The following is a 21,022-nucleotide window of genomic DNA, read 5'->3' on the forward strand; positions in this document are numbered from 1 at the left end:
ATTCAATCACTGCAAATCTCTCTGCATAAAAACAAGGAAGTGAGATTAAGTCAGCATCTGTAGACCAACAGCAACATCCCCCCTTTTAGTCTCCGAACCACCAAATATCAGTATTTACACTAATAAAAGTGTAACATACACACACGTATACATCCATCCATCCACACACACACACACGTATAAAACATATAAATAATACACCCATACAAATAGAACCAAAGAGTTTCTTCTAAAAAAATTTTAAAAAGTCTGTTTTTGAGAGTAAACTGAGAAAATGGAATAAGAATACTGACCTGTCTGATGGCCTTTCTGCAGAAAATAACAGGATGAAGCAAATTTTTAAAAAAGTAGTTGATATCTTGCCAGATTTAAGGAAGTCTTTACTAGATAAAGCAGGTATTGAGTGATAAACACACAATACTGGGCAGGAAATGGTTCAACACTACTTTTAGTATTATGTATTTGTATTTATTGTAATATTTACAAATAATAAACCGCTCATTAAATATACTTTTCCTAAATCGCGCGCGCGATCACACACACAGTACTGTGAAACAGTTTGACTCAGAGAAAACGCATAAAAGCTGGAAATGCAAGAAAAACCAGATGCTTAAAAATGAAAAGACAGCCAGGCTGAGCTGAGGTGTTTGACATCATGGTTTATTGGAGAACAAAATAAGAGCTAAAGGTAAAGTTCTGCTCTGTAATACTGTGCAACTCCTCCTCTGGGGGAAAACGTAAAAAACAGAGCTGCTCAGCTGATGACAAATGATCCAGATGAACAGCGAGGGGGGCAGCGAGGGGGGTGGGAGAGTGAGAATGTTTACACAAACAAAATCTAGGAATGAATCATTAAAGAAATAACAAAATTATGGTTAAAATGAGAGCGAGGCAATAAAACGAGACGGTAAAAGGGGTCTTCTAAAAGAAATCCACATCGTCGGGGGCGTCTAGATCCCGGTACTCGATGATGTTGCGAGGGTCCCCACGTATCATCCTGAGAGAAAATTAGAATAAAGAGTTAAACTCAAAAAGAGTTCAGTGAAAAAGCAAATGTCTATGTTTTTTGCTTTAAGGTTACTAATAATAATAATAATAATAATAATAATAATAATAGTAAATTGCTTGTTAGCTACTGACTACTACATTTGGGTTGAATGGAACGGAAATGGGTAAATGTGTCTTTTTTTTCAAAGGGCTATTATTATTGTTATTACTGTTATTATTGTTATTCAGAGATGGCACTGATACAGTACCAGTTAACATGTGGCTAAATGTGGTATGTTTTCTACTAATATGGACCCAATACTGATTAGTACTTTCTGAATGAAAAATACTGGCCCATATTCAAAGTTTCCGTATCGTATCCTGACAGCTTGACCCTTAAAAAGCATTACCGGTTGTTTCTGGGTTTTCCAGGGTAGCCCCCTTGTCCACGGAAGTTGTCATAGTTGCCTCTGCCTCCTCCATACTGGTTAGGAGGATAAGGAGGACCACCTAGAATTGGGATGGAGAGAACAAAACAGCTTTGAAACAAATAACATTAATAAATAATAACTCCCTAAAGGAACATCTAGATTTTTCTATGAACAGTTCCTAACATATGATCAGATCTTCATCCAACCCCTAATCCATAAAGACAACTTGATTTAAAGCTACAGCTTCAGAAAGAAAGAAATAAAGGTAAAAAAAAATACACTACTCCCACATTCAGTTCAGCCAAATAAGTAAATAAAGACTTACCTCCATAACCCAAAAGTGGTGGTCTGGGCTGACCAAAGCCCAGCAGACCCTGAGGACCCTGAGGGGGGAACGGGGGACCACCAGGAGACAGTAACCCTACATAGAGAGAGAGAGAAACAAAATGGAGAAATTAATTATACTATCTTTATTCACCAGACTAACAGATTTTTAAGAAATAATCAAATTGAATTCTGATTAAATTTGAGACTCAATATGTTCACTAAAAACAATCAAATCAGACTGGGAGCTCTGATCAGTACTACAGCTACTGCTCTTTCCTGGTACGTGAATCAGTGAATAAAAAAGCAATTTTAAGTCCCATTTAAAGCTTGTTCACCTTGTCCTGGGCCGGGAGGGGGCGGCGGCTTCATCTCAGGAAGGGAGGGTCTTTTAGCATCCATCAGGAAATTATTAAAGAACTCCACTTCCTTCTTCACCTCCTCGATCTTATCTCCATGCTTGTTCAGAATGTGCTTCCTCACAAACTCTGGACCCTGAGGAGACACAAAACAGCGACATGAGGCACAAATAAAAACAGACAAACTTGTAATTTAAGGACTCTTACAGAAAGAGGACAAAGCCACGAAATGAAAGCATCTGAGTGTTTGAGAGATAAGATCAGCTTTCACCAATTTGTGACATTTTCTCTCAAACACACACTTTAACTGTAGTGCTGCTTTTTGTTTATGCAGACACTAACCATGTTTACACCCAACCTAATCTGTTAATAATCCGACTAATAGCTAAATCAGAATAGAATACGTCCATTTATTCAGCTACACTAGTCCTATTGAGGCCATTCAGAATACAGTTTCTGTCTGATTGATCGAGGTGGGTAATCCTGTAAATAATCCGTTAAATAGAAGAATAATATCAGTGTAAACGCCTGTATCTGATTACATTCCCTATCGGAAAGTTTAAGTCCGTTCTGATCATGTTCGTCGCGTCATAGTGAGAGTTTATACCGTTCAGCATGGCGGAGCAGAAACTGGTCTGCAGAGGAGACGAAGTTTATGCTCTGATCTTTAAAAGACGGCGGTGGGACGGACGTCCAGCTTATGTGTCTCAGAACACGACGTCTTCCTCTCGGCCTTCTTTAATAAGGACATGTGAAGGACGTTTTCCTGAGTCTGACATCATTTTAAAGAAATTAAAAAACCCCACACGCGCCAGCTGAAAACTCAGGTAACTCATGCTGACTGCACTCATGTAATGCTCACTGTTGATGGCAAATTTTTAATAAATACACCCTTAATCAATAAGTAAACAGATAGATTAGACATCTAATAAATAATCAAATAGTTCAGCATTGGCTAAAAGGGAATAGTAATGTCTCACTAAGAGACAATATAGGACACATTAGGCCATAGTATGCCCGTTCGGGGGCTTTCCCGTGGTCCCGACATTGTCATGGTAACGTCTACACTAAGCAGCTCTCTGATTATTTGTAGCATGAATGTAAACTGAGATTTTCCATCAGATTGTTGAGTGAGCATATAAATACCTCTGTCTTCATCTATAATCAGAATGTATTAATCAGACTGGTAAAAATCTTTGCATGTAAAACAGACAGACAGTGTTGTAAAGCATCTCAAACCCAGAAATGTGGGTGCAGAGCCCTTCTGACTGTTGCTGAGGGAGACAGAATCTTAAATGGCTCCCTATTCCCTATGCAGTGCACTATGTACATCATAAAATAAAGGCCTTTATGCCTAAACGGTGCTCCATGTGTTGAAGAGAAAGCCATTTCAGCTGCTTGACCAACATTTAGAACTCTATTTGGGTGTATAAGCCATGGTTAGACCTTCACAGAGCACTTTGTAAGCAGTAGGGATCCATTTGAGATTCAGCCACAGTCAGTGGTCATACTTGTTCATACTTTATTAAAGCCTCTACAGACGCAGCCCTACCTTAAACTTCTTCCCGCTGAGTGGACACAGCCACTTGTCTTTTCCCAGCTCCTGCGTGTTCGCAGACACGAACTTCTCCACCTCCTGCTCCGGATCCTTCCTGCCCATCTTCACCGCTTCCTCCTCCGACAGAGACTCCTTCACGCTGAACAGGGGCACCAGCTTCTCCTCAAACGTCTTCTCCCAGTCCGCCACTGAGCAACAGCAAAACAGCAGGTCAGTACAGTTCAATCTAATTCAGGGCTTTTTAATGCCTTTTTAGAACCACAACAAAATAATAATACAATTTCCACTGAACAAGGCACACAAACTCAAATATAGCACTATTACTGTCCATTACATTCAGACAGTGGACATTTTCAGACCACAGGACCACAATCATCTGAATGTTTTTTTAGTTGAAAGCAGGGCTGGGCAATATGATGATATTTTATATCATCATATCATATTAAATATCATCAGTATTTAAAGAACACTGATGAACGACATATGCTCAAGATTCACTTTGCGTTCGTGTCCGTACCCTCTCTGTGTGTGATCCGGTTCGGTGGGATCGGTCCGCGGACGTGGATGATCCCGCAGCGGTTTGGCATCTCGTCTTCACTCGGGTACTCGCAGGTGTTGTAGTAATCGATAGAGTGCACGATACGCAGGTAGAACAGCAAACGATCCAACACCTGGTAAGTATGAACATAAACACATCACAAAAACATCAAAATCAAATTGAAAAGCCACAGAATGTAAACAAAAGTAAATGTATTTGTACTTTTATCTGGCAAACTTTCATTTTAGTAAGTGAGGGTCAACAAAATGGTCTAATTTCTTGATATCTTACTATTTTTATATTTACAAACACTGTTTAATACGTAGTTCACTCTTTTGGGATGCGTCTCATACCATGCCCAGCTCACTATATAGTGCACGGCTTTGGGCTGTGACCAAAACTATATCATGTTCACTGTAATCATAGTCTGTAATGACCATTCCGGTTCCCAATAAGTACATTCTACATAGCGCTCCAAGGTAGGGAATAGTGATTAATATCTCTGTTCCCTACAACAGTGTTCTATATAAAATTTCAATGCAGGCAATAGTGATAAGGACCACTATTATAGGGAACATGAATTCTCCCTTAGTGCTTCAGTGTACAGAACAGTGACTGTGGGAACATTTCTGTTCCCTATAATAGTGTTTTATACAGCATACAGCTGCAGAGAATAGTGATTAGGGACCACTGCTGTTCCTTAGTGCTCTAAATAGTGCTTCAGTGTAGGGAAGAGGGATTTGGGGAAACCCTATAACAGGGTTCTATACAGCACTCCAATATAAGGAACAGTGATTATTATAGGCAACATAGATTTACTCTGAATGTTCCATACAGTGCTTCAATGTAGATAATACTGATTAAGGGGACATCTCAGTTCCCTACAATAGTGTTCTATATAGTGCTTTAAAGAAGGGAACAGTGATTAAAAGAAAGATCAAATGTTCCCTGTAGTAGTATTCCTTATAGTGTTACAGTGCATAGAACAGTAATCCCTGCTATTAGTGTTCTGTAGGGTTTTATACAGCATACAACTGCAGAGAATAGTGGTTAGGGACCACTGCTGTTCTTTAGGGTTCTATATAGCTCTCCAATGTAGGAAGCAGTGATTAGGAGAGCTTTTCTGATCACTATAACAGTGTTCTATACAGTGCTCCAATGTAAGGCATAGTGATTTAAGGGAAATCTATATACCCTATATAAGTGTTCTATATAGTGCTTCGTTGTAGGGAACAGTGATAAGGTGCCACTACTATTGCTTAGCATTCTATATAACGCCTCAATTTCGGATTAGTGTTTAGGGACACTATGTTCCCTATAATATTAATACACACAACAGAAAAAGTGATTAGGAAACACTGCTATTAGGGAACAGTGATTAAGGGGGGTCACTTCTAACCCAGTGTGGGTCTTACCTTGACCAGTTTGTCATCCCTCTCCACAGTGATCTCAGTAGGGTTTCCCTCTTTAGCCCCTTCCTCAGAGTCGGCTCCGCCCGCACTACCGAGAAGCTCCTCCTCTTCTGCGCTCACTTCCTCAATGAGGTAATCAGTGATGTTCTTCAGAATAGGGTTCTGAGCTGGGAGCTGAACACAAAACACAAATTCTTTAAAGGGCCCAAAGCAACAAAAACATGCACTTCTGCACTTTGACATCAAAAAGACTTTGATTTAGTGTTTAGACATTATACAGATGTTCCACTGACTCCCCAGTCCCATACAGTCTACACATGGAAACTAAGCTGCAAAAACAGCCCATTTTAAATTCACCACAGCCAATCAGAGCAAAGCTGATTTAGATACTAGAACATTCTTAAAAGGCACAGAAACAAAACCAGCCTGTTTAATTCTAAGGGGTGAAGAGAGGTTCAAAATACAGCTGAAAAATAATGGATTATAACTGGCTCTGGTGTACAAAAATTAAAATATTAGAAATCGAACTAACAATAAAATACAGGAACAATGTAAAATATGGGCCCTTTAATGACGGACGAGAAGCCGATTACAAGGGTTCTTAAACTGAAATACCCATGAAATGTGTACAAATGTATACAAATAAAAACACTAATAAATGGGACAGATTTTTTATACCAACAAATGTGCTTCACTATAAACTATTAATAGAAAATCTGCAGTAAAACACATTATTGAAAGTTCTTCTGTGGAACACAATACTGTTAAAAAACAGGACCATGCCAGTAACACACTTTGTTTATTAAAGTATTCAAATGTTATACATGCACAATATCACAGACTTTAAAACAGCTCAGTCGAGTTTAGTCTGAACTATACAGACTGCTTTACTTTACAGTGCACTGAGCCGCACCAGCCACAATATCATACAATACACTGCATTATTACATCCCTAAATGATGAGTGTGCATGTTTTATAATACTGTATACCTCTTACCTCTACAGGCTGGGTCTCCTCGCTCGGCTGGGGGCTCCACAGACTCTCTCGCTCGTCCAGAGAGTGGATCAGTTTGGCGGCCAGTTTGATGTCGTTCCGTAGAATCTGCTTGTGCTGCGTGATTCCGTTAATGTTGCGAACGCGGCGAGCCAAATCCCGGTTCACACCCGGAGCCAGCTCACAGTCACGGAGCTACACAAGACAACATTATACTTTATTTATGTCCTAAAAGTATTAGATTAAAGACTTTCACTTGTGTTACTACTAATACATCGCTAGTGTTAAGATCTGCGTGCTGTATAATAAATAATAATAATAGTGCAGTATTTAGAAGCCAACTTCAACAGAATTACACTTTTATGGATTTTTCCAATATCTATGAACCTGATCAATCAAATCGGTGTCTAAAATGACATGAAAATGTAAGAACACTGTTCTCTATGAAGAAGCTTCTAGAACTCACTCTGATGTTCTGCAGGTTCCAGCAGATCTCTTTAATGTTGACTGCTCGGTCAAAAGTCACCCAGCAGCGCCTGAAAAACCTGGAGGAAATAAAATATTGAAATATTTAAAATGACTGCAATAACTAAGCAACTGCACCAACAAATAATTGAGAACAAAATTATAATAATATTAGTAAATGAACAAAAACTGTGTGTATATGTGGGTGTGAATATATTTCACCTCCGCTCTGGTTGTGGGTCGGACAAACACACCCGCATGAATCCAGGATAACGGCGACAGAGCTGATGAAGAAGCAAAGAGTAAATTACAGAGCTGTAAAGGCCTTTACACACCGAGCGCGATTGATTTGGACTGTCTTACAGACCAAACAAATTGTTCAGCCAGCATGGGACATTCAAGCTTTTGCCAGTGACACAAACACATCTACCAATCACAGCCATCTCTGCTGAAAGCATGGCAACAAACAAGCTGACTGAGCAACTGTGTCCCAAACAAAACTTTTTCCACAAACGTCAAAAGGATAAGAGTCTAAATAGCTAAAACTGGGTTACAAACATCTTGGCAACATGTGAACGTACTCAAAGTTTCAGCTTCTGAATGAAGAGATGAAGCTGTTCATGCTACTATCTGATATTGACAGATTTTCTGCTTGGCAAAACTTAAAAAAACAAAAATAACCAAAATAAATATTGCGTCTTCAGTGTATCTGGCTTTGATACAAAAAAAAATTGTTGTGTTACCGGCCTGTGTGTGTATTGTCACTCTTGTTTCTGAGTGTCATCTTTCCCCTTGGTACTGGGTTATAAGGGGTCGTGGTTGAAATCTTCCCTACAAAATGAGACCCTCAACAAATGGAAAAAAGAGCATTACTTCGTTAACAGGCTACTAGAGGTGCTCTGTAGGCGACCCTGCCAGTCTGCAATGAAAGCAGAGGAGGTGAAGTTCAGCAGTCTTAACGGGTTTCTTTGGTCTCTTGTGCAGCCATCTTGCTGAGCCCTACCTCTCTATCTCAACAAGAATCAGGACACCCTACCCCTAGACGAGAACGCAAGTGGTAGGGCTGAGTGGTAGAGACGAGGAGTGAAATGGAATTTGGCCCAATTATCTAAAACCTTAGCTAATTAAACAGGACTAAAAAATTAGAATTCTTTTTCTGCAACTACATTTGTTTTTTTGTGTAGTGGTAAAAGACTTTTTGCCAGTATTGGTGATCAATAATGAGTATGAGTGCAATATTGTTCTGATACAGATCTAATATGTGGGCAGAGCCACGATCTAGGCTTCACTGTACTGCGTCTGTGTTGGTTTACTCACAGCGACAATCTCTGCTTTAGAGATAGTTGGAGCGATGCTCCTCATGAACAGAGAGCTGGTCTTGTGGAGGGGGCGCGGTCTGGGAGACTGATCGTCTTTCGCTTTCTTCTCTTCCTTTTCCAGGTCTCTTTCTTTGTCCTCCTGTCGCTCCTTCACCTCACCTACAAACATAACACAAACAGGAGACAACAGTGAACTCCACTAGAAGTCTAAAGCTAAAAAAAAAAAATAAATAAATAAATAAATAACAATGGAAAAGATAAATAATGAATCTGATATTGCACATTTGACTTGTATTTCATCCCCCTGCCCTACACAACAGGCCGCCAAGGGAAAATCCGTTCATGTTTGTGACATCACAACCTTAATAAACTCAAAACGAGTCATCTTCACAGGTTATTTTGTATATATGGACTCGGGAGAGAACAGCAGGTTCCGAAACGGTAACAGTGAGACCTTTCCGTGATCTGGGCTCTTCTTTCTGTTTTTATAACAGATGCATTTTAAATCTGTCCAGACTGAATTTCCTGGCCATAAATACTTTCTCTCTGACCTTCTCCATCTTCCTCGTCTTCCTCCTTCTCCTCGCCCTCTTCCGGCTCTCCCTCCCTCTCTCGCGCCGCAGGTTTCTCCGAGGTGTGGGAGTTAGAGTCCGAATCAGAGTCCGACTCACTCTCCGACGCGCTCGCCTCGTCCTCGCTGTCCCCACTGTGCTTCCTCTTCCTCTTCTTACTCAGCTATACAGAGAGAGAGAATGAAACAGAAAAAAAATTTGTAAACAGAGAAAGGGAAAGAGAGAAAGGAGATCAAAAGAGCGCACAAAAAAAAGAGAAGAATGTGTAAACAGCAAAAGAAAAACACAAAGAATGAGAGAAAAATGTGTAAATAGAAAAAGGGAAACAAAAAAAAACAGGAAAAAGAACAAAAGAAATGAGAGCAAAAGAGCAAGTGAGAGAAGAGAAAGAGGAAAAAAAATTGGATGAGAGAGAGAGAGAAGGAATGAAGAAGGGAGACAAAGAAAAAGAAAATCAGAGGAAAAAAAAAGAGCAAAAGATTGGAAGGAAAAAAAAACAAACAGAGGAGAGAAAAAAGACAAATGAAAAAGAAAAGAGGTGTCTATCATTATTAATAATAATGTTTATTATTATTATTCTTATTATTATTATTATTATTATTATTATTATTATTCACTGCAGTGGGTCACAGATGAAGGCAGAGTTTTAAATTACACGTTAACGCTCACCTTCTTCGGCTCTGGTGGCTCCTCAGCTGGTGGCTCCTTTTCAGGTTTGTCCTCCTCTTTATTATTATCTCCTCCTTCTGTTTCTGCTGGTGCTGCTGCTGCTGCTCCTCCTCCTTCTCCTTCCTCCTTTTCTCCACCTTCTGCACTCTCACCCTGCACATACACAAATAATGGATTCTTGCATGCATACAGTTCAAGGTAACAATAAATAAACTAGCAATAATAATAATAATAATAATAATAATAATAATAATAATAATAATAAGACGAAGGTGGTGATGATGGTGTATGGATACCTCCTCCCCAACACTCACCTCTTTTTCGTCCTTCTCAGCAGAGGGCTTGCGGTCTGCCTCGGCGGGTCTGTTCTCGTCTCGTTTTGCGGGCTCGGACGGCGTCCCGCTGGAGGACAGTCTCTCTTTCTCCTCCTCTTCCTCCGCTGGCTGTTCCAGAATCCGCAAATCATTCTCAGTCCCTCCCTCCATCTTTATCACCGCTGAAGAACAATCAATCAATCAATCAATAAATATTTAGGCAGGTCAATATTCTACATTTTCTTTTATTTCATTTTTATGCCTAGTCTGTGTGATCTCCAACACGCAAACTCAGTTACTCTCATTTTTACATACTTTAAAATATGAATTAAAACTAATATGCAGGTTAAGCCTGTTTCACACCTACCACCACTCTGCGGTGTGAATAATGTGCATCATCTTCCCTTTTCGTTTCACGCCGTGTCCCATTTACTGATGCTAAAGTTAACTTTATTTACAGAATCTACAGATAAGCCTATTTTTAAGTGGCAGACGTGAGGAAGGTGAAAACAAAGTAAGGCCCGATACCATTTCACCCCTCGCCCCTACCACTTAGCCCTTTCCCTCTGTTCTAGGGGTAGGGTGCCCCGATTCTTGCTGAGATAAAGGGGGAGGGTGAAGTGTTGGGGCTACATGACCCTCCAAACGGAGGTTTTTCAGAGACTCCAAACAGAGAGTTACGAAGGGACAAAAGGGGACAAATGTGAGAATTTTCTGTTTAAAAAAAATGATAATACAATGTTTATCTTAATGTCATTTCAATACATTTCATGTATTATGGTTCTTTTCTTCATAACAAGCATAAAAGCCAATAATAGTATGCTAATGTCTTGGTAGCTAGCTGGCTAAATTTCCTGTTCCACCTTAAATAGTCCATCAGTTCTATGCCTGAATCACCAGAATGTAACTGCTGCTCCATTTAAGGTGAAATGGGAAAATATGAACGAGAATCTGGTGAATATCTGACTTCAGCTTCATATCACTGAAGAATCAGGGGTGGGTGATAAATAATTGCCCCCCTCTTTGAAGATCATATGATGCCCTAAATGTAACTAAAGCCCAGCAGTGAGGAGCTGAACTTTACCCTCCTCTGCTGTCACTGCAGACTGGCAGGGTCGCCTACAGAGCAGCGCTGGTAGCTGTTAATGAAGTGATGCTCTTTTTATTTGAGGGTCCCATTCAGAGGGAAGATCTCAACCACTACCCCTTGTAACCTAGCTCCAAGGGGCAACACTCGAAAACAAGGGGTAGAGGAAAAATAAGAAATAGGACTGGGCCTTTATCCGATTTTTGGCCACTTTAAGTCCTTTGGCCTTAAGACCACCAGCCCTCCAGCACCAGAAATGAATGGTGTATTTGAAAATAAAGGTCTTCATTGTTGATATTTGAGAATCAGCATGAATGTGCGGCATATGGACCACATAGTCCCTCTTTCCCCTCTCACCTGCATCCAGGATCTTCAGGATCTGAGGCGCGCGGTCGATATCCATGGAAACACCGTCAAACCAGCTGTTCTCCATCAGATACGTGAAGACGTTCAGCCGGTTCTGCAGTGCAGCATGAGCCTCTGCCTTACGCTTACCTGCTTCATCAGGGTGGTACTTAGAGCGGAACCTAAAGAGAGAGGGAGGGAGAGAGAGAGAAGAAAAAGAGAGAAGTGGAAAGTGAAAGAAAGTAAAGGAGAATGCAAAAGAGAAAACAGGGTGGGGTAATAAAAACAAAGGCATGTTAGGGCTTATTTAGACTTTCTCTTCCTTACCATACTGACCAACACTAAAAAAATTTTCTGGCTTATTATTCAGTGCTGATTATTCGGATGACCTAACCCTGGCATAGAACACCCTGCTAATAAAATTCCTATGCCCTACATACTACTTAGAGGTTTTCACAGGTGAAGGTATCTATAAGAAGGACGTTGTGTGTCTGCATGAAATAGGGAGGGAAAGTGCAGAACTGCGCCATCTGCTGGTTCACTCAAAAACATTAGTTACCATTCATTTCACCAAAGAAATTTTTGATATATTACAGTCACAAAGCTGGGACTGTGCGAAACCGCCGATTTGTGACCGCACAGTCTAGAGCTGTTCGATTCTAGATAATAAATTTAACGTGCTGCCATCAGTTGTTAATCAGGGACACAAGATTAATTATATGATCCATGTGACTCTACACTGTAAGCAGTGCAAGCAACCTTTGAACTTAAAGCTGTGTCATTTTTTGTTTCTTCTAGTAGGCAGGTGTTTCAGCACCTGGTGAGGTTTAATTATAAATCTATATTTTCCTTTTACACTTTCTACAAAGTTAAATGCAGTCAATCTGTTAGTGTGTGTGTGTGTGTGTGTGTGTGTGTGTGTGTGTGTGTGTGTGTTAGAACAATCAATTAACGAATGCCTGAAATGAGAACTGATTCTTTTTATGATCGACTTCCAGTCTAAATAGAAGCACCACAGCATTATGAAAAGCGAGACAGTGACATCAACAACGCGTAGTGTAAAGTTCTGTGATAATTTATATATTATTCTATATCATTTATATACTGTATAATTTGCTTTCCTCCAATGAAGCCATTTTAGACGCTTAAGAAAACCTATTCTGTGGGTTAACATGGCTTATTACAGGAGATCCCTTCTTTTTACCAGCACAGTGTTGAGTGGATCAGACACAGCAGTACTGCTGGGCGTTTTAAACACTGTGTCCACTCACTGTCCACTCTATTAGACACTCCTACCTTGTCGGTCCACCTTGTAGATGTAAAGTCAGAGACGATAGCTCATCTGCTGCTGCACAGTTTGTGTTGGTCATCCTCTAGTCCTTCATCAGTGGTCACAGGACGCTGTTGGCTGGATATTTTTGGTTGGTGGACTATTCTCAGTCCAGCAGTGACACTGAGGTGTTTAAAAACTCCAGCAGCACTGCTGTGTCTGGTCCACTCAGACCAGCGCAACACACACTAACACACCACCACCACGTCAGTGTTACTGCAGTGCTGAGAATGATCCACCACCCAAATAGTACCTGCTCTGTGAGGGTCCATGGGGGTCCTGACCACTGAAGAACAGGGTAAAAGGGGGCTAACAAAGTATCAGAGAAACAGATGGACTACAGTCTGTAACTGTAGAACTACAAAGTGCACCTATATAGTAAGTGGAGCTGATAAAATGGACAATGAGCGTAGAAACAAGGAGGTGGTCATAATGTTACGCCTGATCAGTGTATATATACACAGGACATGTAGGATGAACTGGCCTATCACCCACTACTTATTTAGGGTCAAATATAACTTAAGTGGGTGACGTGCCACATTAGGTTGTACAACTTGCAATTTTAAAGCTAAAGTTCACTGTTAAGCTGCATTTTGAATGCAACCAGCAGAGGGCGATCTGAATACTTTTCCTAACTTTATTATTGTTATATCTAATTTTAAGACTTTCTCTTTGAGGCTAGCAGTGTCCTTCCCTAACCACCAAAATCACTGGTCCTGTCACCACAAAAAAGGGAGAAACACAGATGAATTAATGAAGACATGAGATTTGAGCAGCTAAAAACATTTTTTCTCATTGAGTGTACTAAATTTACCTGCAGTACTCCCAGTATTACCACACATATAGACAGAGAGGTCTCCTCGGGCTTACACAGCATTTCTGCACGCTCGGCATTTCAATTAGATCCGCATACCAAAAACGATTTACGAAAAAAGGAAAAAAAAGGCCAAAAACAAAAAGAGGGGAGAAAAAGGCATCAGACACTAAAGAAAATAAAACCATCTTCAGATTGGGTTTCTGTCGCTTCGGCTGTCTAGCTAGCGTCCCTAGCAACTGTGTTTCTAAGAGCACCTGCATTGTGCGCAGTGCGAGCCCTGACTAGCTAACCAGCGCTTCCTGCGGAGGGTCCGTGAGTCTTCCGAAACCTTGCCGTGAAGGAGGGAAGAAGCATTTGGTTTGTTAATTCAGAACGAAAAGAAAGGACAAAATAAATAAAGCAGCTAAATCAAAATAATGACACCTTTAAAAAAAAACAAACCTGTGGAGAAAATGTTCACAGTTAAGAACAAGACAACAAGAAACTACACTAGCAGTTAATGTTACAGGAATAGTTCAGTGTTTTTCACAGTAGCCTCTTTATACAGATTTTACAGAGGAACCACTTTAAAGGGGAACGTCACCGATTTTTCAAAAATTCTGCACAAGTAATTGGTAAGTTGTAAACAGAGGGGTTCAGAGTGGTTTGGTGTGAAACGCTCTGTTCTAGAGAAACTTACCGAGTCAGAACTGTTCACAGTGGTGGTGATAGGAACCAGACATCCAGCTCTAAAAGCCTCTTATTACATGAATGACTGAGATACTGTTTTATGATAGTTTTGGCCTAAAACATCTTAATCCATTTATTTGAGTCCATTCATGGTGGAGGGATACATTCAAGAAAAGAAAACTTCTTATTTCAGATTTTCCACTATTTTCCATCATCAACATTCCATATAAACTCAGAAGACTCGTGTAGGTTCACTGGTGGTTCTGGATAGTAAATAAAATGTCTATATTTGTGCTGTAGTCATGGCGACCCCTGGTTCCTATCACCACCACTGTAAAGACATCTGAACCATTTCACACCAAACCACTCTGAATCTCTGAATGACTGCAGAAATTGAGAAATTGGTGGAATTCCCCTTTAAAACTCAGTTTAGAGTGAGATATTCAGAAAAAAGGACTGTAGCAATATTAGAGTTTCTGCAGAATTACTCTGTAGTTTACTACTGAATACTACACAAATATCATAGACTACTATAAAACAGCACTGCAGGAATGTTAGAGATGAAAATACTGGTGGAATTCCCCTTTAAAGAACTGGAAATCATGTCAAAGCTGTTGTCCATGGTAAATGACTATATGGTACAGGTTCAGCAGACAGAAGTCAGGTTGAAAAACACTGGACTACTCCTTCACTGTAATTAGAATCAGTACTGATCACAAATACACAAAAAGCCTGAAAAACAAACTCCCCGAACCCCATAAACACCCTACACAAATTTAGTCCTAATTAGACAAAACAGCCTCGTTACTGACATACATTAGATTATTATCAGTTAGCATTATCTAACCCAGTCCCTGTATTAGGGGTGTAACGATTTCAATACATACTGAAAATGCTGAAAAATTGAAGAGATTTGAAACAGCAAGTCGACGTTTAAAACTCCGATACACCTCTCAGTCTCTTCTGTCCATCTCATGTACGACCGTTCGTGGAAATCACCATCAATAATCAAAACTAGGCATGTGAGTGCGGCCTGTCAGAGTAAAGTGGGCAGGGAGGGGGCGGGGCTTGTGCTATGCTTTTATATATTGATTACAGAACATTTTTGGGTTTAATTTTTTAAAGAGTGTGTAATGGCAGTTCTATTCAACTTCTATTTGAGCCAATTCAGCATTTTTCTTGCACAAAATATCAAAACCCACATACTGAAATTCACATTAACTTGAAAAACGTGCATCGCTATGTCCCTAGTGTGCATGCAAGCTGAACTGATGGTGCAAACATTGACGGATCAACACTAACACCAGGCAAACATACAGGATCTCTATATTATCGAAAAAATGTATCGTACCGAGACGCCACTGCACTGTATAAAATTTTACGTTTTTTTTGTGAATCGTTACACCCTTACCCTGTATAAATCTGATGACAACATGAAAACTAAGCCCACCTGCTAAATCTGATATAGAATGCTTCCAGGACCCGTCAGCAGACGTATATCTACTATTTCCCTCAACCTACAGCGCTAATCGTCATACTACGTGCAGAAGGTGAAACGGAGCTAAAATGGCAGCTCCTGCCGTACCACTCTTCGTCTTTGTGAGCCAGGAAGAAGTCCTGCATCTGCTGCCGCCTGAACTCCACCTTATACTCGTTGTAGCGTTTAACGGACTCTGTCTCGTCCACAGAGTCGTCCAGAGAGAGCAGGAACTCTTTAAAGGTCTTCATCACCGGCGGGGGCGGACCCAGGTCCGGGTCATGGATATTACCCAACCTGAAGAAAAAGCAGGTTAAAATAGGGGCAGCAATATGGTAAAAATAAAAACATACGTACATTATCATGAAAATGTCTCCCATTATTTTTGAAAAAATGCTCAGTTTGTGCACAATTTCTTTTGTTTAGCATGACATGCACTGCGAAGCCCTAATCAAGGTAGACCAATTATGCTCTCAAGGACCTCATTTTATCAAAATTCATGTGACAAATTCAAATTTCCCGACAACGAGGCTTCAGCTTAGAACAACAAGAGCCCACGGAAAAGTGTCACACTAAAAAAACCCTCGACATAAATGGTGCATGTAATTTTTTTGGACAGCGACAATATATTCTCTGACGTACCCAAACAGTGATTTCGTTATTTGAACACATGCACATCAAGCACCCCTAGTGGTCACGGATTTGTACTGCACCACAGCGTCTGGTGGAAAAACACTTAGGGTGCCTACACACTAGACAACGCAAAGACGGAGCGGCAGACACAGATGCATGCAGATCTTGTCCGTCTAGAAGGCGTGTACACGGCTGGAGTGGGGCAGTTTGTGCAGTTCAAAATCCAGCTGGAAAAACAGAACATTTGGACATACAGGCCATCGAAAGAAAATTTTGGTGATGGCCAAATACAGAGCCAAGTAGACAACAGCCACGAAGGCAATGGAGTCACACAGAAGAGCGTTGTTACTGTCCTCTATCCTGGATTTTCATCTGTCTTCTGCCCGAACGTTTCTACTGGTTGATGTGCCTCGACGTCAGAATGCGTCACTGCAAAAGTTGAAGTGGTCTGAACTTTTTTGACGCTCTATGATGCGTCGTTTCACTTCATACAGACACGGTTTTAGTCCGACAGAGCTGACGCAGCGTCCTAACTGAAATACATTGCAGGGCTGCGTTTCTGATGCTGCATCAGCCTCTAGCGTGTAGGCACCCTTATGATCAGACGCAGCACGACACTCAAACAGCGCTCAGAGTGGCTGACCGGCTCACTGTGTTCATGCAGATTCGCCGTGGACGGCGCCCTCACCTGGCCTGAATGGGGATGCCGTGATGAGGCTGCATCAGATGCATGTCTGGGTGACCCCAGGGCTGAGGAGGGGCGTAACTGGGTCCACCTCCACCACCGTAGCCCAGATCGTAACCACCGTGGTACGGGTCGCCGCCATGGTCATCCCTGGACAGGACACAGTAAGAATGATGAGCAGGTTTCTTATTGCACTCCAGATTTTTAGAGGCACTGAAAGTCCACAAAGGAGGTCTTCTCTTTTCTTTTTTGAACAAAACTCATAATTTTCAAATAAAAGAATTGTAGTTAATTAATTCCGGATTTACAGACTGCATCATGTGTGTCTTGTCATGTAATACAGAACACTGTGGTTAGTTTATTTTTGTTTTGCTTTTATTTGCTGCTCTTTATTGCTGTGCTCTAGTTTATCCCACGTGACGATAGCCAGGGTGTAACAGACGCGACACATAAAACAAAACTATTAAAATTATTATTAATGATCACTGATATGGGAACTGTGGGTCGATGCAAATATGCCAATATATTTCATGTACGTCTCTCAATATTGATGTGTATTTATACAACATAGAAATGGGGACTAAATCTTCCTGGATCAGAGTTACAGAGAAGTATACCATTTACAAATGCTGTAAAATGAATAAAATGCAGATATTTTAGTGCAGTAACCCAGCATCATCTCAACATTCTGCTCCCCTAGAGCTCCACAAATGCATCAAACACAGTTTTAAAACATCTAAGCATCTGTCTGAGGCTGATATGCAGTATACTGTAATTAATTATCTGCCCATATAAAAGACTATGGCATATAAAGACTGAAGCTGGAAAAGAAAACTCAATCAAGTGAGTTTCTGTCTATTTTCCATCTACACAGGCAAACAGTCATACCAGTCTCTCCTCATGCGTTTCTGCTGAGGGCTCATGTCGTGTCTCGGTGGAGAGAATCTCTCTCTTCTTCCCCTCTCGTAGTCTCGATACTCTCCTCGGCTGCGCCTCTCTCGGCCCCTGTCCCACTCTCTGGCCGACGGACGCCAGTTAACCGCAAACAAGAAACATAAATAAAAACCAAGCGGAAGAACATCCAACATCTTAAAACGTTACTACTATTACTGTATTTATTTATATAGCACATTTAACGTGTCAGTGCTTTACACTGGAATATCAGCAAAACACTGAAAAGATAAATGAAAGAAAATAACAGCAGAATTACAAACAAAGCCTGTGTAAACTGAATAAGACCAAAGTAATATGCTCAAACCTATTTTCCAGAGGTCGTATTACAGAATCTTCCTCTCTTTTAGACTTTCAGAGGTCAAGATAAGATACTTCACAAAATCATATTACAGAAGCAAATCTAACCTTAATTTAGGAATTTTATCTTAAAGCATTTTATCTCCAGTTAGGAAATCTTAACCTACTCGATTAACGTAAACATGTACTCAAAATAATCCAGTTTGTTAGTGAGACAGCTGCCATTACTGATGTAAAAAAGGTCAAGCTAAACTAAAGTGTGATAAACTGTAGGTTGTGAATATTGTGAGAGCGCCCCCTGCTGTTTATCAGAGCGTCGCCGCTTCCCAGTTTCAGTCTCCATTTCCCAAACGCTTTAGCCGAGCACGCTAACGTTACTCCTCCTAATAAACAGACACACGTTCAGCTCCGTCTCCTCATTATTCACCACCATCACTGTAATATTTCATCATCAACATTAACACACGAAGGTGATCAGAGGGGCGGTGGAGATCGAGTCTGCAGCGTCTGAGATCTTTAAAACGCAGAGTTAGAAAAGAAAATCATCTCACAGTGAAAGCAGCGTTTTACAGTAGAAATAAATGGAGCTCATTATGCTGGTAGTGAACTATGCTGCTGACACAGCTGCCTAAAAACCATAGAAACGGACCTTAAACAGAAGTGAGGACCCTGTTGGGGTTCATCCTAAAGTTAGGACAGGATTTAGGAGGTTTAGTCTAGTTAGGATGTTTGTGTGATGCTGTTTTCTTATCTGGAGTTCATGATGAGATCATGAAGATTAAGATGATGTTAATTAAGGTTATAATGTTTCTGTAGTACGACCCCTGGTGAAAGGCTGAAAATAGCTGAAATACTGAAGTGACCGTGTGTGTGTTATTAAATAAAGCAGTAAAGAGGAGAAACAGACCACACTGTGCTGCTTCAAGGCGTAAATATGGACGGGAAAACGACAGACCTACTAAACAATTACATCTTATGCTACTGTAATCAATAACATTGATTCCCTCTTGCTCACCGGTCACTCCAGTCGTCCCTCCGTCGGTCCTCCCTCTCTCTGGACCGGTCATAATCGCTCCTTTCTCGGCGAAATTTGTCCCTGCGACGGCGGTCGTACTCATCATCACTGTCTGCCATCGTAGTCGATCAGTGAGGAGTCCCGAATCTCACTAGGACACCGAAAAGGAGGGAAACAAAATCAAATTAACACAGAAATAAGTCTGTTTATCCATCAACAGCCATTACTTTAAAAAAGACGGATCTTCAAGGGTTCTTTAGCAAAGGCAACAGGTTCTATGTAGAACCATGAATACTCAAAAACCCATCTGCATGGTGAAATCATTCTTCAAATTGATGAATGTGTTGTATACGGTTCTATACAGAACCTTTTTTGAAACTGGAACTATATGGCACCAAAAGCGTTCTTCTACTGTAACAAGCTTGACATCTTAACAATAGCAGAACCCTTTTTCGTGCTGTACAGAACCATACACAACACATTCTCCATCAATCTGAAGAACGATTCCACCATGCAAAGAACCATTTTAGCATGAAAAAGTTCTATATGGAACCTTTTTGAAGTTCAATGCTGTTATGATGCCGAGCTTGTAACAACAGAAGAACCTTTTTTGGGTTCTATATAGAACCACATAACTACAATACACTCTCCATCAACCTGAAGAAAAGTTTCACCACGCAGAGAGCCCTTTAATGGTTCTATACAGAACTCATGGTTCTAATTAGGACCAGTCCCTTAAACCATCCTCATAAATTCAAGCAGCTGTCTATGAAATCATTCACAACACTGGGCTAGCATTAGCAAGCGTGGCTAACGATGGTTAAGACCCGAAAGCCACGTTAGTTAAACCAGTAAAACATTATTTAAGTGTTAAAAATGCTGCAGATAAAAACAAATAACTTTGAATTACACAAAAAAACCGTTAATGAGAAGCGAATTTGGACACGTGCGCCGAATTCCGTTAAACATGCTCTCCAGCCGAGCTAGCTTAGCTTATTATGCAAGACGGGGCTGTGTTACAATTTGCGCACTTGTGCTCTACGCACTAGCTAGCGAGAGAACACGAGCGTCTACATCCAATACACGTTAGCGTTCTGTGGTTTACCTGAGCGTTCTGCTTGGAGTACAAGTGCGATCACAGGTTCTACATACCAGCTAGGAGCTCTAACCTAGATAGGTTAGATAGAACACAACTACGAGCTCGCGCTCTACACTTGATAAAGCGCCCTTGTTAGTGCACAAGTGCGCATAAACGTTCGCGGCTTTTCAAGCGGTTTACTCGGAACACGAGCAAGATCACGCGGCACACGTTCTAGCTAGTCGAGTCAGAACACGAGTACGCATAGTGAACAGATGAAAACGCAACGCACCAAACGAGTGGCCTACTCAGAACACGAGTGCGGTTATTATGATGCGGCCCTGAACGCTAACACTGTGCGCGTTTGACAAAAGACAGAGAGGGAAATATCGGATCCAGCGAACTCAAACGCACATAGTTGTTGACTTTGTCGCCGCACGGTGCCGCCAACGAACCCAAATGCAACAGAAAAGCCCAAAAAGACATCAATAAAGGCCGAAACCCCGCCGTTACCGGTAAATATTCGGTGAAATCCCGCCACCCGCCGCGATCTGGCTCCAGAACGGACGACGTAGGGTTCCCGGATGTTGCGCTGTTATGCCGCAGCGACACCGCGCGTGAGGAGGAGCGAAGCGCAGCCAATACGCGCATAAAAACAAACGCAGTAAATATATTTATCTCCGCAGAATCAGC

The 21,022-nt window shown here is 41.0% G+C and overlaps 1 protein-coding gene across 5 annotated transcripts; it reads right to left on the reverse strand.

Annotated features, from left to right (window-relative positions):
- Positions 1 to 639: 639 nt before the first annotated feature.
- On the reverse strand, positions 640 to 20,922 carry srrt (serrate RNA effector molecule homolog (Arabidopsis)). Of its 5 annotated transcripts, none has more exons than XM_036580786.1 (20): positions 20,843 to 20,922; positions 19,252 to 19,402; positions 17,874 to 18,002; positions 16,989 to 17,135; positions 15,776 to 15,964; positions 11,387 to 11,556; positions 9,943 to 10,124; positions 9,629 to 9,781; positions 8,939 to 9,122; positions 8,386 to 8,546; positions 7,291 to 7,352; positions 7,070 to 7,148; positions 6,607 to 6,798; positions 5,613 to 5,783; positions 4,177 to 4,330; positions 3,654 to 3,847; positions 2,081 to 2,237; positions 1,744 to 1,839; positions 1,398 to 1,497; positions 640 to 997 (listed from the first exon to the last, which is right to left on the reverse strand). In XM_036580786.1, the coding sequence occupies exons 2-20, from the start codon at positions 19,368 to 19,370 to the stop codon at positions 922 to 924; spliced, it is 2,715 nt and encodes a 904-aa protein (XP_036436679.1). In that variant the 5' UTR covers positions 19,371 to 19,402; positions 20,843 to 20,922; the 3' UTR covers positions 640 to 921. The 5 variants fall into 5 exon arrangements, with proteins under 5 accessions (XP_036436679.1, XP_036436675.1, XP_036436678.1 ...); XM_036580782.1 differs by having other exon boundaries at positions 17,874 to 18,017; XM_036580785.1 differs by lacking the exon at positions 20,843 to 20,922 and adding an exon at positions 20,744 to 20,764 and having other exon boundaries at positions 17,874 to 18,017.
- Positions 20,923 to 21,022: the final 100 nt, after the last annotated feature.

This window comes from Colossoma macropomum, unplaced genomic scaffold (assembly GCF_904425465.1).
Source record: "Colossoma macropomum unplaced genomic scaffold, Colossoma_macropomum, whole genome shotgun sequence".
Classification (NCBI taxonomy): domain Eukaryota; kingdom Metazoa; phylum Chordata; class Actinopteri; order Characiformes; family Serrasalmidae; genus Colossoma; species Colossoma macropomum.